Genomic DNA, 26,846 nt, shown 5'->3' with positions numbered 1-26,846 from the left:
GTAAAAACTATTCCAGCTTGAGGCAGCAAACAAATCCATACTTAGTCACTCCCTGACTCAGTGTTTCTCAGAGGCAAAATTATAAGTAAGTGAGCGAGTTATGCTCAGATTGTTTCTTTCTAACATATCAATCTTGTTGGAATAAATTTGCATTCTAAAATAAGAATCACAGCAGAACTGACTAGATATATTCACTCATTACAACAAGAAGGCCTCCGATTCTTCAGCGTGGCACTCATAGCTCGTCTTGAACTGGCTCTACTTTACTTTTCCAGTTTTATATCCTGTTTCACATCATTTTCCATGCTTTTAATATTGCTACACCCTATGTATGACCAACTTTCAAATTCACGTATCTTGCCCGGATTGCACTTTATAAATGTGTCTTTTTTAAAAAAGCCAACTTAGTTTGCTTTTCAAAAAGTTTAATAAACACATTCAAGTAATCAGTTTCACAACTGAGTGGCAACTCAAGGTAAAAATTCTCATTAAATACCTGATACCATACCTTGTCATAACTAAAGAAAAGTTGAGCAAACAGAATTGAAGGTAAAATTTTATTTCTGACCAGAGTAACATAAAAGGTTTGTTTTCCATGCTTCAAAAAGAAAAAAAACAAAAAAGGTCTTAAGCAACTCTCTGGCTTGTCTCTCATTCCCTACACATCCCAACTTCATGCTTCACTTTCCCTAAACCCGTGGGGAGCTACAAGACAGGCAGCCTTGACACAGAAACCAAGCAGGGACAGCGCCAGGGCCACAGAGCAACTCCCTGGGCACGAGCACGCAGCTCAGCACGCTATCTGCCCTGACAACGTCTAAAGTGTTACAGACCCTTGGCAAGTTTTGCCTACTTCACTCTGTGCAAATCCTTTAATATGGGCTGTGGGGAGAGGATTTTGAGAAGAACAGAAAGGTTGGACCTTAACCCATAGAAAAAAGGCTTGGAAAGCTTGGAATTTAAAAGTTTAGAACTTGGTCTTGTGCTCCACTTACAAATTCTCAGTTATCCATTGCATGACACACTTGGACACTGACCTGTGCTTCTGAAAAGGCCCTCGGGCTCCTGGAGACTTCACTTCTTAGTAACAGTTAGACCTGCCATTCTTTAGAGACCGAGTACTAACTGAAATTACACAACTCCAAAGAAGCCTACAGGTCAAGTCATTCTTAAAACACACCGCTCTCACTGGCAGACTCAGGGCCTCCAGTTTCCATTCCTTCTTTACTATTTAACAATGTAACAAACACACTTCTAATTTTTTTCTACACTAACGGATGTTTCCACAAGAATTATAAAATTTAAGTGTCTAGTGTCTTATTTTCTCTTTGGCAACTACTGTTGCTTGGACAGTCTTTACTTTTCCCCCTTTTATTAGAGAAAAAAACCACCTGACAGAGGGCATATCAAATGGGAGTCGGGAATACCAGGTATGTCCCTGCCCATTGATTTGGTCCCTGAGGTAGTTGTGTATCAGTCCTCACAAAGGACACCTGCCGTGTATGCGTCACCTCCCAAGCAGTTCAACACAACGCCTAACTCCCTCACCCAGCCTCTGAGGGCCACACACCCGCATGGCTCTTTTGGGGTATTTGACGGTTCAGATCAAGAGGTCCTGTGTGGAGTTCTCTAACATTCCTCATCGTTTGGGATGGCACTGTGGTTACAGAAGGCTGGTTTTCAAGTTGCAGGTTTTATTGGTCTTAAAGATTTCAAGACCCTCCAGCATCATCTGTTTAAACAAAAAGAAAGGAATACCAAAACATTAAAGTTGACCTTAAAAAGGTATCTGCCGTGGGATTTGTATTTCAAAAACTGATTATGGTTTTTCTTATGTGCTAAAGACTTTGAAAATACCTCCATAATGGAAATAGTGGCCACTGTCTAAAAATGGCTTTCTGAGTTATAAATACCACCACAGGACAAAGTAAATGATAACATTAGATTTGCAAAGCTCTATGGAAGTCTCGACCCGAGAATGTGAGTGCTTCTCCCCTTCTCAGCGGACTGGAAGTGAGGGGCAATTTCAGCACACACAGGGCGGGAGCCTGTTGACTTGTAGACAAGAGTGAAGGTTCAGGGTATGTGCACAACGGGACTGCCTGCAGGTGGGAGCCTGCTGTGCTGCTCTGAGCCCTCCAGCCTGCACGTATGGCCAGCAGCACTGAGAAGAACCTTGGTCTCACCCACATGCAGAGCAGGACAAAGCTTTCTGTAAGAAAGACCAGAGGGCGCGCTCTACAGACAGACCTGCTTGGAGAGGAGGCTGCCGGTGTGGGTGCTGGCATCCAGGGGATCCCCAAGGAGCCCACAGACTGGCTTGCCCACTGCTCTGGAGCCAAGTCCACCAGGCCGTCCGCCCTGCTGCCCTATACACACACCACCAATTCAGAGGGCGGCCTGGGGCAGAAAAGCTACGCATATGCAGCAGCAGCCACGGCAAATCCACGGCAGACTGCGGCACAGTCACCCGGGCCCACCTTCTTCCTAAATGCCGGCAGGCAACTGAGGAGCCCCAGACATGGGGGAAACACGCAGCAGGAAGGAGACTAGAGGAAGAGAGTCTCTTGTCCTGGAGGGAACAACTCGAAGAACACTAGTTTTATTTTTTTTATTTAGTTACAGATGTCCCTAACTACTGGATTCACAATCCAAATATTTGCTAAAAGTCTGCAAAGAATTTTATCCAAAATACTATCAAAATGGAATTCTTCCTCTAAAGATATGTGCACTGTAGTTGTGCAAAATGTAAGGGGGGTGGGCGCAGTGTCAGCCGCGGTTGGAACTCAGCCGGCCCCTCAAAAGGCTCGTCAACACACACCTCCACCACCGCCAGCCAGCAGGAGCCACCACCTCACCTGTCTCCTCCTCCCACCGGGCCCAACTCACCCTGCAGGCAGCCACTGAGAAAACTGCCATGTTTGCTTACTTGTTTAACGTTTATCATGAATTTTTACATCCATAACAAGCTATTCCAACAGTCCGCGTCCCCTGTGGTGTAGAAGGAAAATGCGGCAGCGCAGTACTGCTCAAACATGCACTGCGGGCCTGAGACGCTAGGTGAGTAACTGGCAGCACGTTAAATGCTTCACGTAAAATGCCTCCGAAATTCTTGGTGGATTATTATACTGGTGTTTAAGAGTGTTTTACTGAGGTTTTCTCATCTAATAAAAAATAAACTCTGTTATCCGAAAATCCTCTATTCTAATGTTTTCAGGAGCAGAGTAGTCAGATAACCAGGGAAGTCTCTGGTATCTCTAGAGATTTGAAAAGATACCGTAGTCCTAAAACAACAGATGCTGTGAGAAAAACCAAATCAGAAAACACGAGCTGTCAGAAATGAACAGTAACACCCAAAATAAAAATTTAACACCCAAAATTAAAAAGAAAAGGGTGGAACATATTTTGAGAATCCTCCAGAAAGTTTTTGAAGAAAATTAAGACATTAGAGAAAACACAGTAGAAATCAGTCCAGGAGGTCCCAACTAATATGACTGAAGGAAGAGGGAACAGAGGAGCCCGATTATTCCAGAAGTGAAGGGAAGAAAACACTGAGCAAGGTATATAAAAACCTTGCTCACCTATACACATCCTCATGAAGTTTCTAAATAGCAAGGAAAAAGAAGATCCTAAAAGCTTCCAGAAAAGAAAGAACAGGTCACCTACAAATCACAGAGACCTGGGTTGCAGCAAACCCTCTTCAACAGGAAACCTGGCCGCTTAAGACAGCGGAGTTCCAAGGGGGATTCATGAATGAAGAATCCCACGCTCCAACCAACAGTGATGAGCCGGTCCTCGGGGGGCTGGGGGCTGTAGGGGCTACCGGAGGAGGTTCTGGCAGCAGTGGGTGCGGTGGGCAGAAGGCAGACCTGGGCGGTAATCCAGGACAGCAAGGAAGGGGGCTCCAGGGTGACACGCCTGCAGGTGGTCAGGGGATGACTCGGAAAATGAGGGGCAGTATGACTGAGAGAATACGTACATTTAAAAACGTGAAATGTGATTTTTGGGGGACAATAAGGAGAAAAGAATCTAGAAACTCCCCCCAAAATAAAAGCAACACAAACACCACCAATACGCAACAACCAAAAATGGGAGCGTGATTAATGGAACGTTAGGGAAAGAAACACACTGGACCTTGATTCTAAGAACACGTCCCACAGCTGGCACAGCAGTCACGGCACTGGACCCATGAACACAACACGCAGCTGGCTGACCAGGAAAAATACTTGCTGTGTTTTTAAGCAACTATTGTTTTCCAACTTTTAGAACCGACCTATAGACAAACTGGAGGGCTTCTTTCCCCTCAGTCCGTGACCACGATGATCAACACTGACGATGTAAAAACTGGTGGGCTTTGGGAAGTGAGACGAGGAAGGGGAGGCGAGAAGGGTAGGGGCCGTTACAGCTGCATCATCATATCGAGAGGTCAGAAAACATAAGTGCACTATTTAAAGAAAGAAAGTACAGACTAGGGAAACCTGGAAGAAAGAGAGGGAGGGAATGCTAGATCCCCTTTCCTAGGGGTGACAGAGATTGTCTATTTAAATAAACAGTTCAACTAAATATTTAAATAGTTTAAATAAATCTCATTCAGTGATAGAGGTAACAAAAAACACATGATTAAAAGTGGTTTTCTCTGGAAACTAAGGACATAAATCAGGATAGTGGTCACCCTCGGGTGGCGAGGGAGTCACTAAAAAGTGATGGGGCCTGGGGCAGGCAGGGGCAGGCTCCTGACACCGTTTCGTTTCTTGAACTGGACGTAACCAGGGAGTTTTCGCAATTGTGTATTCACTTTGTGAAAACTCACTGGGCTGCTTACAATTTGTGTACTTGGCGAGTTTTTCTTCAATAACATGCTAACTTAAATAAACAAATTGTTAAAGTAGGAACCTCTGGGCAGTTGGAATGATCTATGTATCATTCCTTCCACTAAGAGGCTGGGGTATTAAAGCAAAGCACTATGACTGAAAACACCTCCAAATAAGGCCAATCTGCAAAAAAGAAAAGACATTACAGGGCTTCCCTGGTGGCGCAGTGGTTAAGAATCCACCTGCCAACGCAGGGGACACGGGTTCAAGCCCTGGTCCAGGAAGATCCCACATGCCGCAGAACAGCTAAGCCCGTGCGCCACAACTAATGAGCCTGCACTCTAGAGCCTGCGAGCCACAACTACTGAGCCCACGTGCCACAACTACTGAAGCCCGCGCGCCTAGAGCCCGTGCTGTGCAACAAGAGAAGCCACCGCAATGAGAAGTCCGCACTCGCTGCAATGAGAGAAAGCCTGTGCGCAGCAACAAAGACCCAACGCAGCCATAAATAAATAAATAATTTTTTTTAAAAAAAGAAAAGACGTTATACCAGTATCTGATTGTCTGAGTTTCTTTGAAACTTCAATTCCATTTTCTTCTAACTTCCTCTTTGCACAGTCCTGGCATGCATTACCTGAAAGATGAAAACTTTTATTAAAAAACTTATCTAAGAATGGCTATCATCAAAAAGAACATAAACGACAAATGCTGGCAAGGATGTGGAGAAAAGGGAACCCTTGTACACTGTTGGTAGGAATGTAAACTGGTGCAGCCACTGTGGAAAACAGTATGGAGGTTTCTCAAAAACTAAAAATAGAACTACCATATGATCCAGCAATCCCACTCCTGGGTATATATCCGAAAAAAACAAAAACTCTAATTGGAAAAGATACATGCACCCCGGTGTTCATAGCAGCATGATTTCAATTGCCAAGATATGGAAGAAAGTGCAAGTGTCCATCAACAGATGAATGGATAAGGAAGTTGTGGAATACATCTTGGAATACAATGGAATTCTACTACTCAGCCATAAAAAAAGAACAAAATGTTGCCATTTGCAGCAACATGGATGGACTTGAAGGACATTATGCTAAGTGAAATAAGTCAGACAAAGACTGCATGGTATCACTTACACGTGGAATCTAAAAAATATAATAAACTAGTAACAAAAAAGCAGACTCACTGATATAGAGGACAAACCACTGGTTACCAGTGGGGAGAGGGAAGCGGGGAGGAGCAATATAGGAGTAGAGGATTAAAAGGTAAAAACTATGAGGTGTAAAATAAGCTACAAGGGTATACTGTACAACACAGGGAAAATAGCCAGTATTTTATAATAACTATAAATGGAGTATAACCTTTAAAAACTGTGAATCACTATATCGTACACCTGTAAAATATAACATTGTACAGCGACTATACTTCAATTTAAAAAATTGTTTTAATTTAAAAAACACCTATCTGATTTTACTGAAGCACTGACCAACTAATCCCTACCATACGCTACAGACGTCTATCAAGTTAATGCTTTTTTCAAAAGAAATGGATGACTCTGGGAGTCAGAGAACGCAGCTAAAATAAATGTGTCCTTTCCCACGGAGATAAGGGAGAAACGGAAAGCTGAGCGCGCCTGTTTCACGATTCCTTAACTGAAGCCCGTGCGGCACTACCAAGTTTCTATCTGTGGCTCTGCTGAGAGGGGCAGGGAAACCGGGGCTGCAAGGCCTCCGGCTCCACTGACCAGAGCCCCTTCTAACCCAAGTGACTGACCAGCGTGGGGAAACCTGGCACTACGTTCACCCCAGGGTGGACGCCGGGAGCCTCTGAGCGCAGTCGTACCTGGTCAACTCATAAATGGGCAGAGTCGAGCCCTGCAAGATGAGTATGGACATTTCAACCACGTAGTAGATAGAAAATTTTCCACCAACACTCAGAACCTTTGCAATTAAAATCTCTGAAGGGGATGGGTCAAATTATGCACCACCACGTGTAAAACAGAGAGCTAGCGGGAACCTGCGGTACAGCACGGGGAGCTCAGCTGGGTGCTCTGTGATGACCTAGGTCGGGGGGCGGGGGGGAGGGAGGGCCACGAGGGAGGGGGTATGTGTATACATGGAGCTGTTTCACTTCATTATACAGCAGAAACTAACACAACACTGTAAAGGAATTATATCCGATTAAAAAAAAAAATTAACTACATCTTAGACCCAACAGTATGATACAAGTAGACTCCTGTTCTAATTCCCCCAGACTCTTGGTTCCAGGACAGGAAATTATTCCTGGCACCAGTGGATGGCCCACGTTTGACAGAGCTGCTTCCCAGTTCAAGGGACCGTCATGCAGGTGTTGCCATCTATCATCTCTGGCGGGGCTGTCCTGACGCAACACGGGCTAAGTATTCAATGTGAGAAACACATCTATGATTTTATAAGTAAGAGCAGGAAAACACTGGAACCCGTAGGCAAAAAACAGGCTGGCAAAAGCCAAGATGTGCTTTACCGAACAACGTGGTGCTGTCCACTCGATCGGCATCTGGGGAAGAAAGGAGAACAGTCAGCAGGGGCCACTCCACAGCGCTTCCTCCTCTCCACCCCCAGGGCCGATGTGAGGGCTGAACCCCGACGTGTGAAGCCCCCGAGCCGGCCCGGGCACGGGGAGCTGCCACCACGACTGCGGTTGCTGCTGACCCACCAGCCCCTCCCAGCAGGAGAAGCACCTCAAGAACACGCGTACAGACGTCCCTAAGGACACGGTCACACATTACAAGTCCAAACGGCCTTCAGCCCCCAGCAGCCTGTCAAGTCCACTCAGCTGCCAGGGTCTGGAAAAGGGGGCCTGGGTGGGGACAGGAGGCCCCGCCAGCGGCGGCAGGCGCGGGAGCCCCGGGAGAGGCCCCGTGGGTCAGGAGCGGCAGCGCCAGCGCGCAGGCCCGCGCAGGGACACCCTGAAGGCATGTTCCACTCTGCTGTCGGTCCAGGACCCCAGCCCCAGCTTCAAAATACCTGGGCACTAACTCTCTGAGCCTGTCTCATCAGCTCTAAAATCATCTACTTAGTAGCAGTGGATACTGTGACCAAAAGTGAAATAAGGTCAAGGACGTAAAATTCACAGCAGTGTGTAACACAGCAAGTGTCGGCTCCCTGCTCTTTCCCTTAGTAAAAAAAAAGTAGACTGCCACCCTAATGACACTTTTATTAATGTGAATGCAACTTAAGTCAGTCCATCTTGCTAATTATTAGCAATTCGGAAAAGGACTAGTGGGAAGAAGCTAGACTGCTAGACTATCTGTGCATTTGGTTCCCGTGATCTTCGCGTTATCTCTAGTCTTCAAGTTCATGGCCGGTCACATGCAGGCAGCTTTGTGGTTAACCCAATTCCACTGCGTGGGTGGCTATGTCTGGGTTTCCTATTACCGTGACATGACAGCCAATACAGACCTCTTGAAGTCTGCCGTCATCCGTGTTTTATGACACCAAACTCAAAGCCATGAACTGCCCTTATGGCAAGACGAGCAATTTAAGTGCTCACTTCTCTTGGTTGTTCCTGGCAGATGATCAATTCCCCAAAGGGCCAAGGAAAATTACTTAAAAGGTGTGCTGCACTCAGCAGAACAGGGAAAAGATGTTATTTAAAAAAGAAAAGTCTTCATGAAATCATTTTGTGCTGCCGTGTTTTAATTTTTAAAATGTAGTGACAGGATAAAGGTATGAGATATCTGCATTTTTCAGGCTGTCAGTATCACAGCTGATGAAGCCGGCTGGGCAGTTTTCTTTCTCGGTTACGGTAATCTGAAGCATGGCATGTCATCTGTGACGAGCAGATGCGTACAACTATATGCACAGCTTTGACGGTAACGTTCTATTTATACGCTACTACTGTCATACCAATAACCCTAATCTTCTATTTTTAAAGTACACAGAGACGTTAAGAAAAATAATAACTAGAAGACTGGTAAATCTAATGGCATGTAAAATTACCTCTCAATTTTATTTTATGGTATGTAATTTATATCTACAAAAAAGGGGGAAAAAAATGGAAGAATCCTATCAGATTTGTATAGTGAACAGTGAAAAAAGAAATCCCATACCTGGACTTCGCTGTTTGCAGATCTGAGTGGCAAGGTCTTGCACATACCCCGGAAAATAGTCAAAGCAGTCCCCGTAGGACACGACTTTGATCCCACGCAGAAGCATGTCTGCCTGCTGCTTAAAGAAATGGTCTTCGCTCTCCTTGAGCACAACCATGTAGTGCTCCAAATCCGCCTTGTCCGGCACCGAATAAAGGAAGAGGGCCTGGAATATCTGATCACGGAGGGTCTCTCCGCAGCCCACAAACAGAAAGGATTTGGTGCGGTACAAGTTCTGAAGAACTTCCTGTGAAAGAACCAACGAGGAAATCGAGATGCTCATCTGAAAGTGAGTGAGATCTTACGACGTAAAGTAGATATTTGTGATTTTAAATCGTTGCTCCCTAACCGGCCTTTCCCAAGAGCCACAGAGGAGCAAAGTTAGAAAAGCAGCAAAAGGAAGGGAGCCCCTTCCTCTCCAAGCCAGGGCAAGCGGCCCAGGCCCCAAATCCATGTCCCCAAATCCGTGCAGATGCGCTACTGCCCACCCCTCCCCACCCACCATCTTGTCAGCGTAGTCACTCAATTCAAATCTTCTACAGTTATGTACAATTTTAAATGATTAAAACATAAAATAAGAGCATGAAATTTTCTTTCAGCTCCGAGCTGTGCATATGTAAGGCCCTGGAATTGACCTCTGTCCCAGTGAATCACAGGTGGGAACTCTGCGGAGAGGGGCCTGGCCTCGGAAGAATAGGGTTTTGGGGAGCGCGGGCAGGAGAGCTGAGGAGGAGACCAGTGACAAGGACCCAAGGGGGTGGGCGTAGAGGGAAACAAAGATTATTAGCCGGGTTGCTCAGGCACGCAGAGAATCACCAGTTCCGACACCCAAACACCTCAGAGAGAGGTGCAGTAGCGGCAAGGTGAGGGCGTCACCCCTGTGCCCAGGGCGGAGGGCGAGGGAGGGAGGGCCTGACACTGCGCTCAACAGCGAATCAGTGAAGACCTGTGGTTTCTTAAGTGCCGTAATAAACGAGTTTATAAAAGCCAGCAGGCAGTTTCTCCACACTTCATTTTGTCCAGGATATCAAACAAGCCTCACAGAGAATGAAATTTTAAAACTAGGTTTTGAAAGCTAAAAGAGATTGCTAAATAGAGAAGGGGAAGGAGATGCCTGAATGAACAGAGAAAAAAGATGAGTAGAGAGGAGTGGCCAGAGAAGAGTGCTGCAGACCGTGCAGGGGCCTGTGAGTCATGCTGAGGCGACGTAACTGGAACCCTGAGTAAGAGGATCACGGAAAGTCCACTGAGCGTCTATTCAAGGTGCCAGGCCCTGTGCCGGGCCCTGGAGACAGCTGAGAGCAGCGGCGTGACCCGAGGGGCAGGAGGCCTGGAGGCCAGGAACCTGCTCAGACCACCGCCACTGCTGGCTAGCAGCCGCCACGCAGCCCCAGGGGTACGACCAGTGCCTAGTCAGGATGCGCGTACCATGACTTCCGGGTCTTGGGTAACGTCTTTGTATCCCGATAGGTCCAACACCATCCCGCAGGGATCTGTGTATAAGCCGTGAATGTGAAGAACTCCGTATTTGATGTGTCCTCTAGCCCACTGAAGGACCTAGCAAAGCGCAAGCCAGACAGAGGAAGAACACTGGTATTTAAAACAGGTGTAAGAGGAAAATACCCACAGTGACTCATGGCCTCTCAAACCTACCTGGGAAACAGGAAGAGATGCTTCAGTTTATATCTTTAAACCTAAGAGAAACTCAGGTGTTAAATGCTAGCTATTCCTGTCCTGCCATATCGAAAAGAACTTCTTCAGAGACCGACACTGTTATGTAGAAAATACCTTTAACATCTCAGATTATAGCACACTGCCAAGACTGATGAGCTTAGGGAGATGATGAAGGCTTTCACTTCTAAGTCACATGTTTTATTTTAATTACTGCTAGGTATACAATGTTTGTACACCCAGAAAAAATATACATATACAGAAAAAATAGTTTATCAAATAGCTCTAAACTGGCTTCATTTCAAGATACAGAAGATGCACATCATGTATATTCCTTTTATCTCCACGCCACGGGCTCTCACATCAGCGGGCCGGACTGACAACCCCAGACAAATGGAGTAACGCCCGCCCCTGCCCCCCACGAGCAGGTCTGAGCCAGCACTTCTGTTCCCTGCCACATGCAGCTTACTTCAGAGGCCCTCGGTACAGCAGGGAGCAGCCCCGCAGACGGCGCCACGCTGCTCCGACACGGGAGCAAGGTGTCCTGCCACGTGTCACGGGGGGCCCGCTCGAGGCGTCGCCCGGGGCCCCGTCACAATTCCTCGGCCAAGCGCCGGGAGACAGGCTGCCTAAGGGCAGCTCCCACACTTCTCCGGGTCCCGAGTAAGACAGCATCACAACGGGCCTCGATGTCCCTGCGTGTGGAGCGGGGCTGGGACCCCCTGCCCACCAGCAGTGAAGCAGGTACAGGCAGCGGCCGTAGCCGGCAGGGATCGTACAAATCCACAGGCACACATGGCGCACAAGAAATACAAGCGATGCAGTGAGACTGTGGTCAACCTTAGCAATAAAAGAAATAAAAGCGTAAAATGTGCACCTTTCCAACAGGAGAAATGTGTGTTGTTAGGTTTTTAGTAGCGCCTCGTGCTGGCAAGACATGGGAGACGGAGTCCCCCTCGCACAGCTGCAGGAGTGTAGACTGGATCTTTCTGGAGAACACGTGGTGATTCACATCGTTTGTCTTTAAAACGGTCATACCCTTTGACCCTAACAAGTTCTCCGGAACTTATCAAAAGTGTAGGAATTTTCACTGTAGCATCATTTATAGTTGTGAAAATATGCTCACAATGATAACTATAATCTAGTCTCACAACGAAATTACGTTTAAAACCATGCTTTTAAAGACAGTCTGATAGGAAAATGCTCACAGTATAATGTTAAGGGGGAAATGTCAGCACGAAAGCTTGGCGTGCGCTGCAGCCCGGTGTGTTCATTAATAAATAAACAAAATAAATTAATAAATAAACAAAATTAACCAAAATTCACAGCGACAGGACTGCAGGTGATCTTGCTTTCCTGAAGCACAGCCTTTACCACCCACATCTCCTACAATGACAGAGCCCTTGCGGGTGTGCAGGACACAAGCAGACCGGAAACCGGGGCAGGCAGACGAGGGGTCCTGAGGAGCTGGCGGCAGCGCCCTGTCCCAGGCCCTTCGTGTCTCGTTCCAGCGGGGAGAGGAGCCTCCGCGAGCTGACAGCACCCTTCCTATGGGGCCCTCTGCTGGGAGGTGACAGCCCGTGCCACACCACAGCAGCAGTGCAAACATGCCTGCGCCTCCGCCTCTACTCCCGCCTCCCGCCCGGCGGCCGGCCCGCACCTTGGTCTTGTCCTTCAGATCCAGAGACACCATGGGCTTGTTGTGCTGTTGCCCAAAGATCTCCAGCAGGTTGTCATAGTTGGTGGTCAGCACCATGGTGCCCCTCTCCATCAGGCTGAGGATGGACTGCAGCACCAGCGGGCTCTGGATGTGCTGCTCCAGGTTGTCGAACACCTCCAGCAGGCAGTCCTGGAAGAAGCTGGGCTTGGAGTCGCCCGTGCGCTACGGAGAGGTGGACCCGGAGTTACAAAACCGCCGGCTCTCAGCCACCACCGAGCACCTAGGCAGGCGACAGTACTCTAGGCACCAGGGATGCAGTCGTTTTTTAAAAAAGAGAAAATGGCTGACCTTGTAGAGTTTACTGAAACCCTGGGGGAGGGAGGCAGGTAACGTGCAAACACGTCAGCAGTGATACACGCTGCGGGGAAGCCCAGCAGAGAAGGGGGCTCGCTGCCGCGCGGCAGAGCACAGACGGGCCAGCGGTCCCGGGACGGCCTCCGAGCAGAGCGCCGGAGGGAGGGAGGCAGCTCTGGAGAGGGTGGTCCAAGCTGGGGAGGAGCCAGCACCAGGCACTGAGATCAGAGCACAGGTGGGGCTGAGGGCATGTGCCGCACGTGAGGCCAGACAGCTGACCTGGAACCAGATCACGCGGGGCCCTGAAGCCCACAGTGAAGACCGGGGCTCCCTCCCCCTCCACGGGAGCCACAGAGGCACTGGTCTCCTCCTCCTTGCTGCTCTGGGGAACTGGATGAAAGACAGCGTGTCACGCTGCTGAGAGACCGAGCAGGGTCAGGAGTGGGACTGGGCCCCCGGATGTAGCACCAGAGGTCACTGGTGGCCTTGACCAGAGCGGGCGGCTTCAGGGGAGCCCGGCCGGGCTGGGTTCCGAGGGGAGGTGAGTGGATACAACAGCCCCTGAAGAGCTGTGCTGTGAAGGGGATCAGAGAGATGGGGTGTGGCGCCAGGAGGATGCTTCACGCACTCCCAGCATGAGCGCCCCTCAGCCAACCTTGCCCCGGGGCCAGCAGGACGGCGGTAGAGCCTGACCCGTGCGTTCACATGAAACGCCTCTGCCGGCCCCTGCCCGCCCCCGGCACCACCGCCATCGGCCTCGGGAGCGTCCACCAGAGCCCCCCCACGTCCTCCCAGGTGGTCGCTCATCCCAGGGCTCGGTGCTCCCTCTTCCGAGACTCTCCTGTCCCTCCCCGCTCTGGAGACCCCGCGCTGTTCCCATCACGCGCTTCTGTGAGCCTTCCCCTCCTTCTGCCCTGAAGACCAGCTCCCCACGTCCCTGGCACCGCACACTCCAGACCAGGGTGGATGCGAGGGTGGCATCCGCTCGCTGCCGAGTCTCTCCAGCTGCGCTGTCACAGCTCACGCTGGGTTCACATCCACGCAGCTGATCCTTCCTATATCTAAATTCCTCCATCACCCTCCTCCAGCGATCCTGTCCCATCTCCGCCATCCACACCCCAAACCTTATCATGACCAGCAGCAGGACCCTTTCCAGAAGCCCTGGCCAGCCTCTCCTTCCACCTGCCCAACTCTTAGCACCGCGGCTCCCAGGGGACTTCACCCCGCTGGGACTCACGGCGCTGACCCACTGTCTCTCCCTCCCCCGCCAGCCTAACTTCTCCCATCACGCAGCCTAGATTCCATAATGTAACACTACAGTTACTCCTGAAATTCGCTTTCAACTTCCCCGCCCTTCCCTGGCTTTGCTGGAATCCTTGGGCAAAACCCCAACCCTGAGAAAACCAACTCTCCACTTCCTCTGCACCTGTTCCCAACCCGCTGAACACGAGGAAAACAACCATTCTGACTGCCTCACTTGAACTCTTTTTTCTATGGAAGTTCTCAAAAATACACAAAAGTAAAGAGGAGAATAAGATATGCTCCAAATATTCACCTCCTTGACTAAACAAGCATCCACCTGGCTGGCCTCTACTTGAACGAACGGCCTCATCCAAGGGGTCCTTCGCGGGTCCATCGACTCTGCCACTCCCTCTCCTGACAGGGCTCAGCAACTTCCTTTAGAAAGGGCCCGGGAGCAAACTATTTCAGGCTTTGCAGGTCACACGGTCTCTGCTGCCAATACTCAACTCTGCCCTGAAGCATGAAAGCAGCCGCCCTAGACACTGTGCAAAGGAACGCAGAGCTCCGTTTACAAAGCAAGCAGCACGAAGACCCTGCCCCATGGTGCTAGCTCCCCATTAACACAGCACCCGCACCTGGCCTCGCCACCCAGACTCTGCTAAAGCCACGTATGGCCACATGTACAACTCCGGCCAATGCCATGCAAACAGAGCGGCTTGCATGGCAGCCCCCGTAAGGGAGGACGCACGGCTCCTCTGTCTCCTTCCCACTAGCTGGCAGGCACACATCATTTACGGCAGGAGTCGGGGCAGCTAACCTTGAGCATGAGGTGTGGGCTGCACGGTGAAGACGCCAGAGCCATAAACGGGGGCCCGGGTTCCCCACACCGTCAAGCCCCTGTGCTCCGCTGGGGCTGCCTACCCAGATGTTTATGTGAGAAATGTAAACACAATCACAGTCAAGCCACGTACTTTTGGGTTTCTTTCTGCAGCAGCTGAAGTTCTGCGTACTAGTTCTCAGGCTTTCTTCTCGGTTAACCCTCAACATCTGCCCACCCCAACTCTCAGATGACGGCTATACTTCTTCAACAAACCTAAGGGAAAGAAAGCTGCCTCGGGCCTCGGCCACACGTCCAGCTCCCTATGTGCGTCCTGTCCCATGACGACCTGGCTGTGACCAGTGTGAGCTCAGCCCTTTCTGCACCCGCCCCACTGGCTCCAGGGCATCACTCAGTGAGTGTCCCCTGTATCACCAACCGCTCTTCCTCTGCTAGATCCTTTCCACCTGCAGACAAAGAAGCTCCGTCTTCTCCCATCTTACAATGTCTGGGAAGCCCCAGTCATGTGAAGGGACACAGCTGGCCTGCCTGGACCAAACGCAGACCTGTCTGCCCTGTCCCTTTGCTAAACGAGGGTGAGATCACCAGGCTGGTCCCCAGAGCAGCACGGCGACCTCCCTGAGACAAGCCCCCTATCCAGGCTCTGTTTAACAAGGACTGTTTTAGGAGCCCACACTGTGCTCGGCAGCCCCTCTGTTTAAAGGGACGATATTCTGATGAACTGAAAGATTTCTGGCTTGTCAGCCCAACTCGGTGGGAAACAGACACGATGCAGGCTTGGAGAAGGCTAAACGCTAGACTCATTCACCAACCTGGCCCACAGCCAAGGTGTCCCCAGTGAGACCTGACGCACTCGTGTGAAAAGACTTACAGGGGACATCTTCCGGATCAGGTCATGGGCGACAACCAGCAGGTCCCCGTCCTTGGTCACCTTCCTGCGGAACTCGGCCACGTCCCCGGGGTGCAGCACCTCGAGCTGCTCCGCGGCCTCGATGATGGCCTCGATGCAGCTCCTCCACGAGCACAGGGCGGGGATCCCTGGGGCCGCAGCGGCACTGACTCCCGTCCCCATGACCAGAAGCAGCTCCTGGGGCTGTTTCCGGATGAGGCTTTTTAAAAACTTTCTACTTAAAAACAAGGGAGGGAAAGAATGAAAGCCAGTGTGGAAGTACTGCAACCAAGAAGAAAACAATGCAGTCTGGGAACATCCGAGAGGCGTCGGGTCAAACACAGCCCGTGCTGGACACAGACACACACGCCACGTCCCCCCAGTTATACTAACCGCAAGACGGAGCCTGTGTCTTTTTCTTTTTGTGTATTAATCTCACATGTTCTATCCTCATTCCTAAGGGACTTGGGACAGTACTGTCTTATTCATCTCGAGTCCCCCACAGTGTTGAGCACACGCTTAAGTGATACGTCTTTGTGCACAAGAGATCTCAGCAATTTAAATTCCTTTAGAACTGCAGAGGGCTTGTAAATACAGACCATGGTGATAAAATGATCCCTGATTACAGGGACAGAAAAGAAAACTCCCGGCAAAATGCTGGTCCTCTGCAACCCACCCCCTGGCAAGCACCCCCTTCTCCTGCGTCACTTCACAGAAGTGTAACCCGCCCACTCCCAGTCAGAGGTTTCTTTCCTGTGAAACGTGGCACCCCCAGCCTTAGACGTGACCCTCTGGTCACCTGCTGCTCGGTATGGAGGCCAGGCGACCGTCGCCTCCTTGGGCAGAAAGAGAGCTGCCTCTGCGAACGTTCCTTACTTTGGAGCAGAGGGTAGTTACCTGGCCCCGGAGACGCCCTCCCCAGCTGGTGTTCTCACTTCGCTCACCCTCCCAGGTACCAGATAACATATAAGGAGACTTGTGATGGAAGCTATACACCTGTTTGAGTGTGCAGTTGACTTCATTTACCTTGATCTTTGTTCACTTCTGTCTGTCGTCTTTTCCACGGAATCCATCTGTAAATCCTAAAGAGATTCAGAAGCAATCGGTCAGAAGCAACTTCCACTTCCCAGATGAACGTTCTCTTAATAGTACCCTGGAAGAGAGATGAGGTGGAATTAAAATCAAAGGCCTTGGAGCTTTCTTTTAATTAGAATAACTGAAAAGCATAGTATACAAGAACATACACCCAAAATGGTTCCTAAGCCCCCATTCCTAATTCTGTGACTTAACAGGCCAGGCAAAGTCTCAGACCCAGATTCTGCAAAGCCCGACACTGGAGGGAAAATGAAGGGAAACTAGTGTGAGGGAGCGCAGGTGGTGCAGCGGTTCAGCGCTGGGTGTTTTCACTGCCCCTTCATGACTCTGCTCCGGAACCGCTTCCAGGTGACACGAACACAAACGACTTATCACGGAAGGAAGACAACGCAACGGCACGACAAAGTAAAGCCACACACGGGTTTCCAGGCCTGTCCGAGCTCTCGAGGGCACCGAGCAGTGCACTGAGAGGGACCAGGACACGCCCAGCAAGTCTTCCGAGGAGACGCCAGGCCCCCCTTGGCCGTGCTGAAATCCAGTCCAAGGGAATAACCGAAGTAAAAGGTCAATTCTTAGCTTACATAAAACGCGACTCTCGAATCAGCCAGGTCTCTATTGCCAGACTATCTCCATGTTCTATCCTTTTTCCAGAATCACACCCCCCCCAATTCTCTACCTAACATTTACTGCAAAGAAGGAAAAATACAGAAAAAAAAAGATTCAAAAGCCCATAATCCTACTACCTACAAGCAATGACTGTTAGCATTTCTAGAGCTCCCTCTAGACTTGTTCCTTTAAAATGTTTGCATCATTTGAGACCACAGGTCACATCCTACTTTTCCATGCATTTTAATAAAAGTATTTCTCTTATGTTATTCAAAACTATTCCTAAATGTAAGTGTAACAGCAACACACATGAAATTCCATCTTGCTGATACGCTATCTTTACTTTACCTACCTCCCCAATGTAGGGCATTACCATAACTCTGACAACCATCTCTGTGCACAAAGTTTTCGTCTATTTTGAAATTACTTATTTAGGAGAGATTTCTGACAAGCAGAATTGCTCAGTTACAGAACATGAACTCTGTAAAGTATCTCAGCACATTACCGCCAAACTGCTTTCCAGAAAAGTGGTCAGCGAACACCTAAGTGCCTGCTTTGCACAGCCTAACCAGCACTCATTGAAAACCACCTTTTCACGTGTATAATCTTTTTTTTCCCCCTCAATTAGAATTAGGTCACCAAAAACAATTTTCCAGGGGAAGGAAACAAGGCTTGATCACTCTATGCGCATCTGTAGATTTTAAAGCTCAACAGGAGCCTAAGAACATCCCCTGGAAATGCACAGAGGACTCTGTGCAGGCGCCCGTGCACATCTCCCCCCACCCCCGCTCATGGGAAAGGGTCCAGAGCGCCCTTCAAACTCCCAAAGGTGTCTGTGACCTTCCCCCAAATGTTAAGAGACCAGTCTGCAGGCGAGGAAAGTGCGGCTCCCTGATGCCCGTCACCTGCCCAAGGCTGGTGCCCGGCCCTAACTCCTTCCCACTGTGGAGTTACTATCTGAGTGATCAAAGGTCAGATTGTTCCATTTCTGTCTTTATCTACTAGATATTTCCTAAGGAAAGGAATAGATATTGAAGTTTTCCACTATATTATATAATCCCGAGAATAAGCAACCTTGGGCCCCGGCCAGGAGATGTCAATGACTGACCTAACTATTCATCGATCCGCAGTTTTAACAGCTATGAGATAGGAAATCCTGCTAACTGACCGAGTTTTGAAAGCTTGAGAACCTCTCATAGGAAAGATGCTCTGGATTCAACCTCTGGAGTCACAGAGCTCAGGAGGCCGCAGACTTCCTTTCTCAACCTTCCACCGCATGACGGAACTCAGAGTCCTCCCTGTTCAAGCCTGTGTGAAAGGTTAATACAAGATGCTTACTGGCTGACTAATCCAACTGCCCCCCAATCCTGCTCCCCCAAATAATCTACATCACTTGAGAGTAGTTACTCCTTCCCACCTGGAAAGGAGTCTTTTACCTCATCCTGCTCTACAAGACATTTTAGAATATTTTTTAAACAGTCACTGGTCAACCAATGGCTTAAGAATCACATGCCCCAAACTGTCACCATCGTGAAGAACTTTCAAAATCTCTCTCCAGTTCTTTCAATTATTGCTCAGCTGCTTTCGATGCTCCACATATGTACGAAGGTAGACACAAATGGAAAACGTACACATTGCATTTACACATCTGCAAAAAGGTACGAACAAATTAAACTTTTGTGGGCTGGACTTAACTCCAGAATTAAGTGATTTCAAAGTTTTCCAAAAGAACAAGTTACCGCTGCAAGCGCTGAGCATGTACATAACAGGCGACAGCTTGCGCTCCTGGTTGGTGGTTTGCCGGCTGGAGCGCTCAGCACTCACTCGCCTCCCGAGCGTGATGAGAGCCCGGCGCTGGCTCTGCAGCACTTCCAACAGAACCGCACACGCTCCAGACTCAATAGGCAGGTGAGCCTCTAAGCTTTAATACCGGTGGGCGTCTGTAAGGATCAAAGTAGCCAACACAGGAAGTACCCAATTACATTAAATCTCAACACAATAACGATGTAATGATGAACTGCACAGCTGCCCATATTTAGACGTTTACAGTTCATTATAACACTGCATGTTGAAAGACATTACCTCATTTCCTGTTCTTTCAGCAGCATAATTATCCGAGCCAAATCTCACAATGACTTAGAAAGTACCCCAACTCTCTCCTTGTTTTTAAACCAAGGGCCAAGCAGGAGATCTCCCTCCAAAGCACTCAGTGCCCGATCCTAGAAGTTCCCGTAGGCGGGCAAGCCTCTGGGGCTCTGCTTACATCCCTAACACCATTCCTCCAACCCAGTCAGGTTCCAGACAACAGGAACAAAAGCCTTCAGAGACCTTTTAGACACGGCACCTTTTGGCTTCCTTGGTGACCGTGTCGTCACCACACTTTGCAGGTCCAAAGCCAAGTCACCATGGTAACCCATTTTTTTTTCCAGGACCTATCAGCATTTTCTGAAAGCAAAATCAGGCCCCAACACAGATTTGTATCAGCAGCTCCTGTCCTTTTTATTTAAAGCCATGAATAGAAGTCTGAATAGGATATTTTCTGCTTAAAATCGGAGATCATGAGTATTTTATGAACTTCAGAGTAGCCAGAGACTGCCTTACTTATCCTTTGAATCCCTAGTGTCCAGCACTAAATAAATGTTCACCAAACTGAGTCTAATGCAAAACAGAATAAACTACAAACACCAAACTTGTTACTTACAGCTAGCAAAACGAAGTCCCGCTCCCCAGCTCCCTAACTCCACTGCACCAGACTGTCAGTGACCTCCCCGACCCGCTCCATCATGCCTCCTGGTCCCCCGGCCCTTGTGCAGTCAGTCCCACTCTCACTGGCTCTGGGCTGGGTCATGTGACTTCTTTGGCCAATGGGATGTCGGCAAACAAGCAAGCGAGCGTTTGATAAGCATGTTGACACTGGAGCCTGTCCTCTTGGAACTCAGCCTCCTAAAGCCCAGTCTAGCCTCCTGGACGGCCACCGATGGAGAGCACACCAGCTGACAACCCAGCACCGTCCACTCGACAGGCATGCGAGGCTACGAGGGACCGTTCAACGCCAGGCAAGCGGCCAGATGACCACAACTGCGTGAGCGACCCCAGCGAGGCCAGCCTGAGTCCTGCCGAACCAGGCCCAGGTGCTGATCTACAGAACTGGCCGTTCTTTGAAGGGCTCATCACCATTCTACACAGCCAGAAAGAGCAGAGGGATGGGAAAAAAGACAAAAGTATCAAGACCAAAAAAAAAAAAAAAAAAAAAGCACAGATCAATGAGTGAAAAGGGTCCATAAAGTTTTGAGGGGGGAGGGAGAAAATATTTGTCAATAATAGTATTTTAGGGACTTCCCTGGTGGTCCAGTGGCTGAGACTCCGCGCTCCCAATGCAGGGGGCCCGGGTTCGATCCCTGGTTGGGGAACTAGATCCCACGTGCATTCCGCAACTAAGAGTTCGCATGCCACAACAAAGATCCCGCATGCCTAAACTAAGACCCAGTGCAGCCAAATAAATAAATAAATATTTTTTTAAAAAGAGCAGTATTTTATTACAAGTAGCATAATAAAAAACTTAAAACGAATCACTTTCTATTATAAATTACACCTTCACTTACGTACAAACCCTGAATTAGAAGTTTCCAGTCTGTGGGATCCTCAAAGATATTCTTAAGAAAACTTAACTTCTTCCTGTAAATAATCACGTGGCTTTTGAGTGGTATATAAGAGCATGGAGATGAGCGCTCCCAAGTGGTACAGCCCCTGATGACAATGAAGGAAGAGGGGCCTACAGCAGACACGCTCAAAACATATTCCTCTTACACAGGGACATCGCAAATATTCATGAAAATTTCCAAATGCTCGCTTTTAACTCACTTGTACCCAATCCACAGTGATGGAATAAGATGCCCCCAGAATTTGTGGAAAAAGTCAGGTCACTGTGACTACAAATGACTTGATTAATGTACAGGCCTGGCAACACAGCTAGCTCTGGTATTACACTCTGCTACCGTTACAAAAGTAACCCACACTAAGAAATGATTTACAAATCTGCTACTCACAGGAGGCAGGAGGCCTGGAATATTAACACTAGGATTAAATGGAACCCCGGTAGCCAGTGTGGTTCCTAAGGACTGGAATGTCCTCAACTGAGGCCAAACCAGTCGCCCTGTGACTACACCCAGGCAGGTCTGCAGGCCTCCGCCACGAAGCAAGCTCTTCCCAGCTCCATCCGAGTATCGCAGGAGTGCCTGGGGCTACAGCTCACTGCCACTGACACACCTGGTCTTCAACATCCTCCTCCTCACCCTTTTCTCTAACTTGAGTCCCTCCAACTGCCTTTCTCACGGCAATCTGGTTCCCGGTGTTAACTGGGAGGGGGGCCACAGAAGCAGAAATCATTCGGCAACAAGAGGAAGTTTTCAAGTACATTTGACAGACTTCTAACCACTAACGAATCATCTGGGGTCTGGTTGGTAGAGGTATTTCTGGCGAGTTTGGTTAGCCTAAGTAGGTTCATCTGAGCTGAAAACAAGGTACAAATGGACCTTGAATAATTAAGCTTCCAGAACTGCAATGGAGAGGCTTGCCCTGAAACCACAACACCTGGGGCTCTGGTGGAGAAAATACAGAATCTGGAGACAGGAGACACCACCATATCCCCCAGCCCCGAGATCGCTCTGAACCTCAGTTTCCATATCTGTCAAATGGGAATGCCATCATCCACATCACTGATTGTTGTGAAGATTTTGAGTCAAATATCTGAAAGGCACTTAACCTTAAGATGTTTATCTATTACTATAAACCACCTCAGCAGCCAGCTGCTCTCCCTCAGCAACAGGAAGCTTTCGGCTCAACACTGCTTCTCCACAATGACATATTCATTTAACCTGGATTCTGGTAAAACTTAACCCAGTCATTACTAGTAAGAGATGTTCAGGATGAATTGTTTTCTTCAAGTTACAGGAAATACAAAACCTTAATTTGAAAACATGCTACTTAACGAATCACTTTTTATTCAGTCAAAATAAACTGCAGGGGGAAAAAAGTCCTTATTTTGTAATGATCAAAATGTGCTCATTTGCTTCTTGAAACCAGCGCCTCCAAACAGAGTTGCTCGGGCACATAAGCTCAAACTGAGAAAACAACAAAACCCGCCACTAATAAAAAATTTAAAGGCCACAGTTTAGTTCAAAACGCAACATTAATTACTGACACTTTCTACGCCCCTATTAGATTCAAGGGCAAACACTAAGCACCTTACGTGCGTTCTCACGTAAAGCTCTCAACAACCCTGTGACGTGGCTCTTATTACCTCTCACCTGGCCAACGCTGACATTAAACCCTTTTAAGAGGCCAGCCACCATGCTAAATGGAGCCTTGAAGGTTTTCTCCAATCATCAGTGCAGCTCGGGAGGGCAAGCAAACATACCTGACATTTTACCAGGAACACTGCCAACATCTGAAGTGGTCACTGCTTAACAGCCTGTTCATCAGATGTGACATGCTGCACAGCTCAAATAGACACGTTACTTAACAATAAGCCAATAATGGCTTATTAAAATGTATCAATGCAGAGGCCAAATGCTGAAGCACCAGCATTTATCCATCCCAAGAGGAATAAGAGATGTTCTAGAAAGTAAACCTCCAGTGAAATCTAAAATTATAGAATTTTAGAGCTGGAGGGATCTTAAAGGTTCCGCGATGTCAAATACTCTAAATAACAGATGTGAAAATTGAGACTGAGAGGCAGTGACTTGGTCAAGGTCCCCTAGGGAGTCCGGGGACAAGCTATAAACTCATTCCTGGCTTATGTCCCATAATCTTGCCACTATCCCGGGCACCAGCTGGTCCACTGTGACCCCAAAACTTCATGTAAGGTACCCATTTGTACCTCTTTTTACGACCATATCTTTATAAATACCAAGCCACACAGTCTGGCTGATCTGCAGGTTCACCTGCTTCCTCGCTCCATTCATTTTCCAGAAATGCTAAGAGAAACAGCCAGCATTAGGAGATACTAGAGGCAGCAAGAAGCCTCGGGCAAACAACTAGCTCAGAAGAGCTTTCTGTTTGCTCCGGGCTGGCAGCTCACCACACAGCTGTCCGGTTAACTTTAGCAAGCAAATATAAGATAAGGAACAGATAAGGAGGGCTCAGCTGGGAAACAAAGCCACCACTGGAGAGGACTTCAGTCTCCTGGGAAAGAGACCTTGAGGCTCTTTGAGGGAGGAAGTAGGATCCAGCAGAAAGAGTCCAGGCTTAGAAGTTAACCGAGTATCAGCTGTACTACTTAATATGGGGTCGAGTTACTCCGTCTCTCTGAGCTGTGTTTCCTTCATCTGTAAAAAAGGAATAATATCTTACACCTCAGGGTTGCTGCAAACACTAAAAGGGGTAACACTTAAAACAGCAGAGCCCACAACAGTGCGATCCCCACTACACCAAGTGCACGCGATGGGTATCCTTCCTGGATTTAATCAATTGAAATTAAATAAAATTTAAAACTCAGTTCCTCGGTCACACTAGTCACGTTTTAAATGCTTGACAGCCACACGTGCCGAGTGAACTGGACAGCACAGATCCAGGGCGTTTTCATCATCACAGAAAGTTCTACTGTACAGCGTCATCGTGCCTGGCGAGTCTCCCTGCCCCTCACCCAAGTCCAGACCTCAGCAAACAAAAGTCCTGTGGATTTATTCTCGATCGATCTCTAATCCATACCCTCCGCCATGCCTTGCAGTCCTCACAACTTGTCTGGACTGACAGCCACCCTGCTTCCGGTTTCAGCCCCTCTGGTCCCACCCTGTCTCCAAAGTGACGTTTCTGACACAACACATCTGAACTCGTCTCTCCTTCAAGGGCTTTCCAGTTCCTTCAGGACCCCCAAGCCCAGCTTCCAAACACTCCATGATCTGGTTCCACTTCTGAGCCCCAGCCTCTCCTCTCCCTGCCCACTGCCACATGTGCCCCTCCGGGGTGGATGCTGGGCTCACTCTGACACACAGTCACCCTGATGAAGCCCTAGGTGACCTATGGGCAAAAGACCAAAACCTCCCCTAAAAGGACTAACAAGTTCCCAGCATCAGTCCCCAGGCAGAAAACGGTGGGCTGAGACAAGAAAGAGCTGGAAAGGTCTTTGGGGCCTAGACTTTAAGAAGCTTAGCCGTGCTTGAGGTCCTCGCTGGTACCACCTGGTCCAGGTCACCTCCACCTCTCCTGTGGTCTTGCTTCCTCCAAACAATTCTCCCACATCAGACCCAGCAATTGTTCAAAATCACAAAATCCCTCTTCACTCCCCTCCTCAAACCCCTCGATGGCCCCCCACTCCCTTCAAATACCAAATCCTCCACCAGGCTTCAGGAGCTCCTCTTGCTTTGGTCCTGACTACCCTGGCCCAGCCCGTTCTTGCCACTCCACGCCTGAAACCCCGCCCTCTGCCAGGCTTCCCAGTTTCCCCCATTCTGGTCTCCTCTATCCAGAACACCTCCCTCACTCCTCTCCACTGACAACGCCCACCTTTCTTCAGCTTGGAGCTGGACCATCACTCACGCAGGGGGATGGGAGAAGCAGTAATTCAAGAAAGGGCCAAGGGCACGGTGGGCCTCAGGGAACAAAGCTGGATTCTTCCCACTTAGGATTCCCTCTAATAGCCCCTGAGGACCTTGCTCATTAAGGAGGTATTACATCTCCAGCCACGCCCCCAGGATGAATCTATGCTCCAGCCCACTTCTTGGTTTCCAAAATCTCCTGTGCTTTGTGGCTGCCTCTCTACCTTTTCACATACTGTCCCTTTGCCTGGAGTGACCCTGGCAAACTTTTTTTTTTTTTTTTTTTGCGGTAGGCAGGCCTCTCACTGTCGTGGCCTCTCCTGTTGCGGAGCACACGCTCCGGACGCGCAGGCTCAGCGGCCATGGCTCACGGGCCCAGCCGCTCCACGGCATGTGGGATCCTCCCGGACCGGGGCACGAACCCGCGTCCCCTGCATCGGCAGGCGGACTCTCAGCCACTGCGCCACCAGGGAAGCCCCTGGCAAACTTCTTTATTTCAACCTTCAAGAATCAGCTCACCTATTACCTGTCACTTTTCCTCCCCTCCAAGAAGCTCTCCATAACACCCCTTCCTGAGAATCTGACCCTCACCCCAGCTAAGTTCAAGGCCATATAAAAACTACCTAGGTGCTTAACTATCCCCCTCCATTGTGGCCCTGAGAGCAGGGACTGTGTCATCTCTGGCTCCAGTGCCAATTCCTGTAAACTTAGTCTTTTGGGTCTAGACTTTAAGAAGCTTAGCCGTGCTTGAAGAAGCCACGGTCCTCACTGCCACCACCCGGGGTCGAGGTCACCTCCACCTCTCATGTGGTCTTGCTTCCTCCAAACAATTCTCTCCCACCACAGCCATTTAAAGAAAAAAAAAAAAGTTAGCTCCATGAATGACAAAATTAGGAGACAAGCTCAAAGCGTCCTGATCCGCCCCAAGGCTCTCACCTACTTAGCTGGGCCACCCTGCACCACATCGGATCTGTTTTCTAGGCGCTTCTGTGGAGCCATGAGTCTCACCGCAGAGCATGAAAATTAAACCCAGTCCTGCTCTGGCCTCAATGCAACAGTAAACACGACGCCACGGCCTGCGCTGAGATCATACCCCCTACCTGGTTACAAAGGGTCATCAGGTGACTCTACTTCTTTTATATTATCAAGAATTCACGAGCCCCCAGGAGCACTTTCACGGACACCGCATTGGTCCACGGACCTCAGGTTTGAGAAACCCAGCCTCGAGACCAGCAAGGAGAGGGAGGCAAACGGCAACTGAACCTCGGGGCCGGTGGCAGAGGGCAGGGCAGACGCCAAGGGTGGGGACGGCGGCCCAGGGAGCCGGGGGAGGAGCTAGGGAGAGATGGCGCGGAAGGCCTCAGGGAACCCGGGGATGGGAACGTCAGGGACGGTCTCGGGGGTCCTGAGGGAATCTTGGGGGGTTTCTGGAACCGAGGATCCTAAGGGGTCCCGGGGCCCTGAAACGGCGGGAGGGCCTCAGGTGGTCTCGGGGTTTAGGGGAAATCCTGAAGGGTCTGGGGGCTCGAGAGTCCTGAAGGTGTAGGTGCCAGAGGTGGCCGGGGACTCCGACAGGGTCTCGGGGGCCGGGGCGGATCCCGAGGGGTCCTGGGGGCTGGGGCTCCCGAGGGCGGGTGAGACGGGGGTCTTGGGAACCGAGCTTCTGGGGTCCTTGAGGCGGCTGTGGATCCCGAGAGAGGCCGGGGGTCTTGAGGGGCTCTCCATCCGGCACCCCCGGGCCTCCCCAACCAGCCAGCTCACCCGCGGCGCCGCCGAGACGCTGGTCGGAGCTCGCGCTCCCACCGCCTCCTCCCGCTCAGCGGTCCAAGTCTCCGGGGGCTCCGGGAGGCCGCGCACCCCTCGCGTTGGGCGAGGCCGGGCGGAAGTCAGTCTGCGGGTGGGGGGACGGCGCGCGCACCCGGAGCCGGAGCCGGAGCAGATGACGCGCAGCCCCCAGCCGCGACTCCCACGGAGGCCGGCCGCGGCGTTTCGGCAAAACCTTGCCCCGTGCGCCCGCCC

General features: G+C 49.7%; 1 protein-coding gene across 7 annotated transcripts; it reads right to left on the bottom strand.

The window, feature by feature from the left end:
- Window positions 1-543: 543 nt before the first annotated feature.
- FAM118A (family with sequence similarity 118 member A) lies at window positions 544-26,846 on the bottom strand. 7 transcript variants are annotated; one of them, XM_067698367.1, is made up of 9 exons: window positions 26,589-26,842; window positions 16,618-16,673; window positions 15,574-15,829; window positions 12,269-12,490; window positions 10,366-10,494; window positions 8,899-9,184; window positions 7,311-7,343; window positions 5,362-5,445; window positions 544-1,732 (listed from the first exon to the last, which is right to left on the bottom strand). In XM_067698367.1, the coding sequence occupies exons 2-9, from the start codon at window positions 16,662-16,664 to the stop codon at window positions 1,713-1,715; spliced, it is 1,077 nt and encodes a 358-aa protein (XP_067554468.1). In that variant the 5' UTR covers window positions 16,665-16,673; window positions 26,589-26,842; the 3' UTR covers window positions 544-1,712. The 7 variants fall into 7 exon arrangements, with proteins under 7 accessions (XP_067554468.1, XP_067554464.1, XP_067554470.1 ...); XM_067698363.1 differs by having other exon boundaries at window positions 16,618-16,744; window positions 26,589-26,841; XM_067698369.1 differs by having other exon boundaries at window positions 15,574-15,826; window positions 26,589-26,841.

The sequence above is a fragment of the Pseudorca crassidens genome, chromosome 11 (assembly GCF_039906515.1).
Source record: "Pseudorca crassidens isolate mPseCra1 chromosome 11, mPseCra1.hap1, whole genome shotgun sequence".
Classification (NCBI taxonomy): Eukaryota; Metazoa; Chordata; class Mammalia; order Artiodactyla; family Delphinidae; genus Pseudorca; species Pseudorca crassidens.
This window is presented reverse-complemented; position numbering and strand designations above follow the sequence as displayed.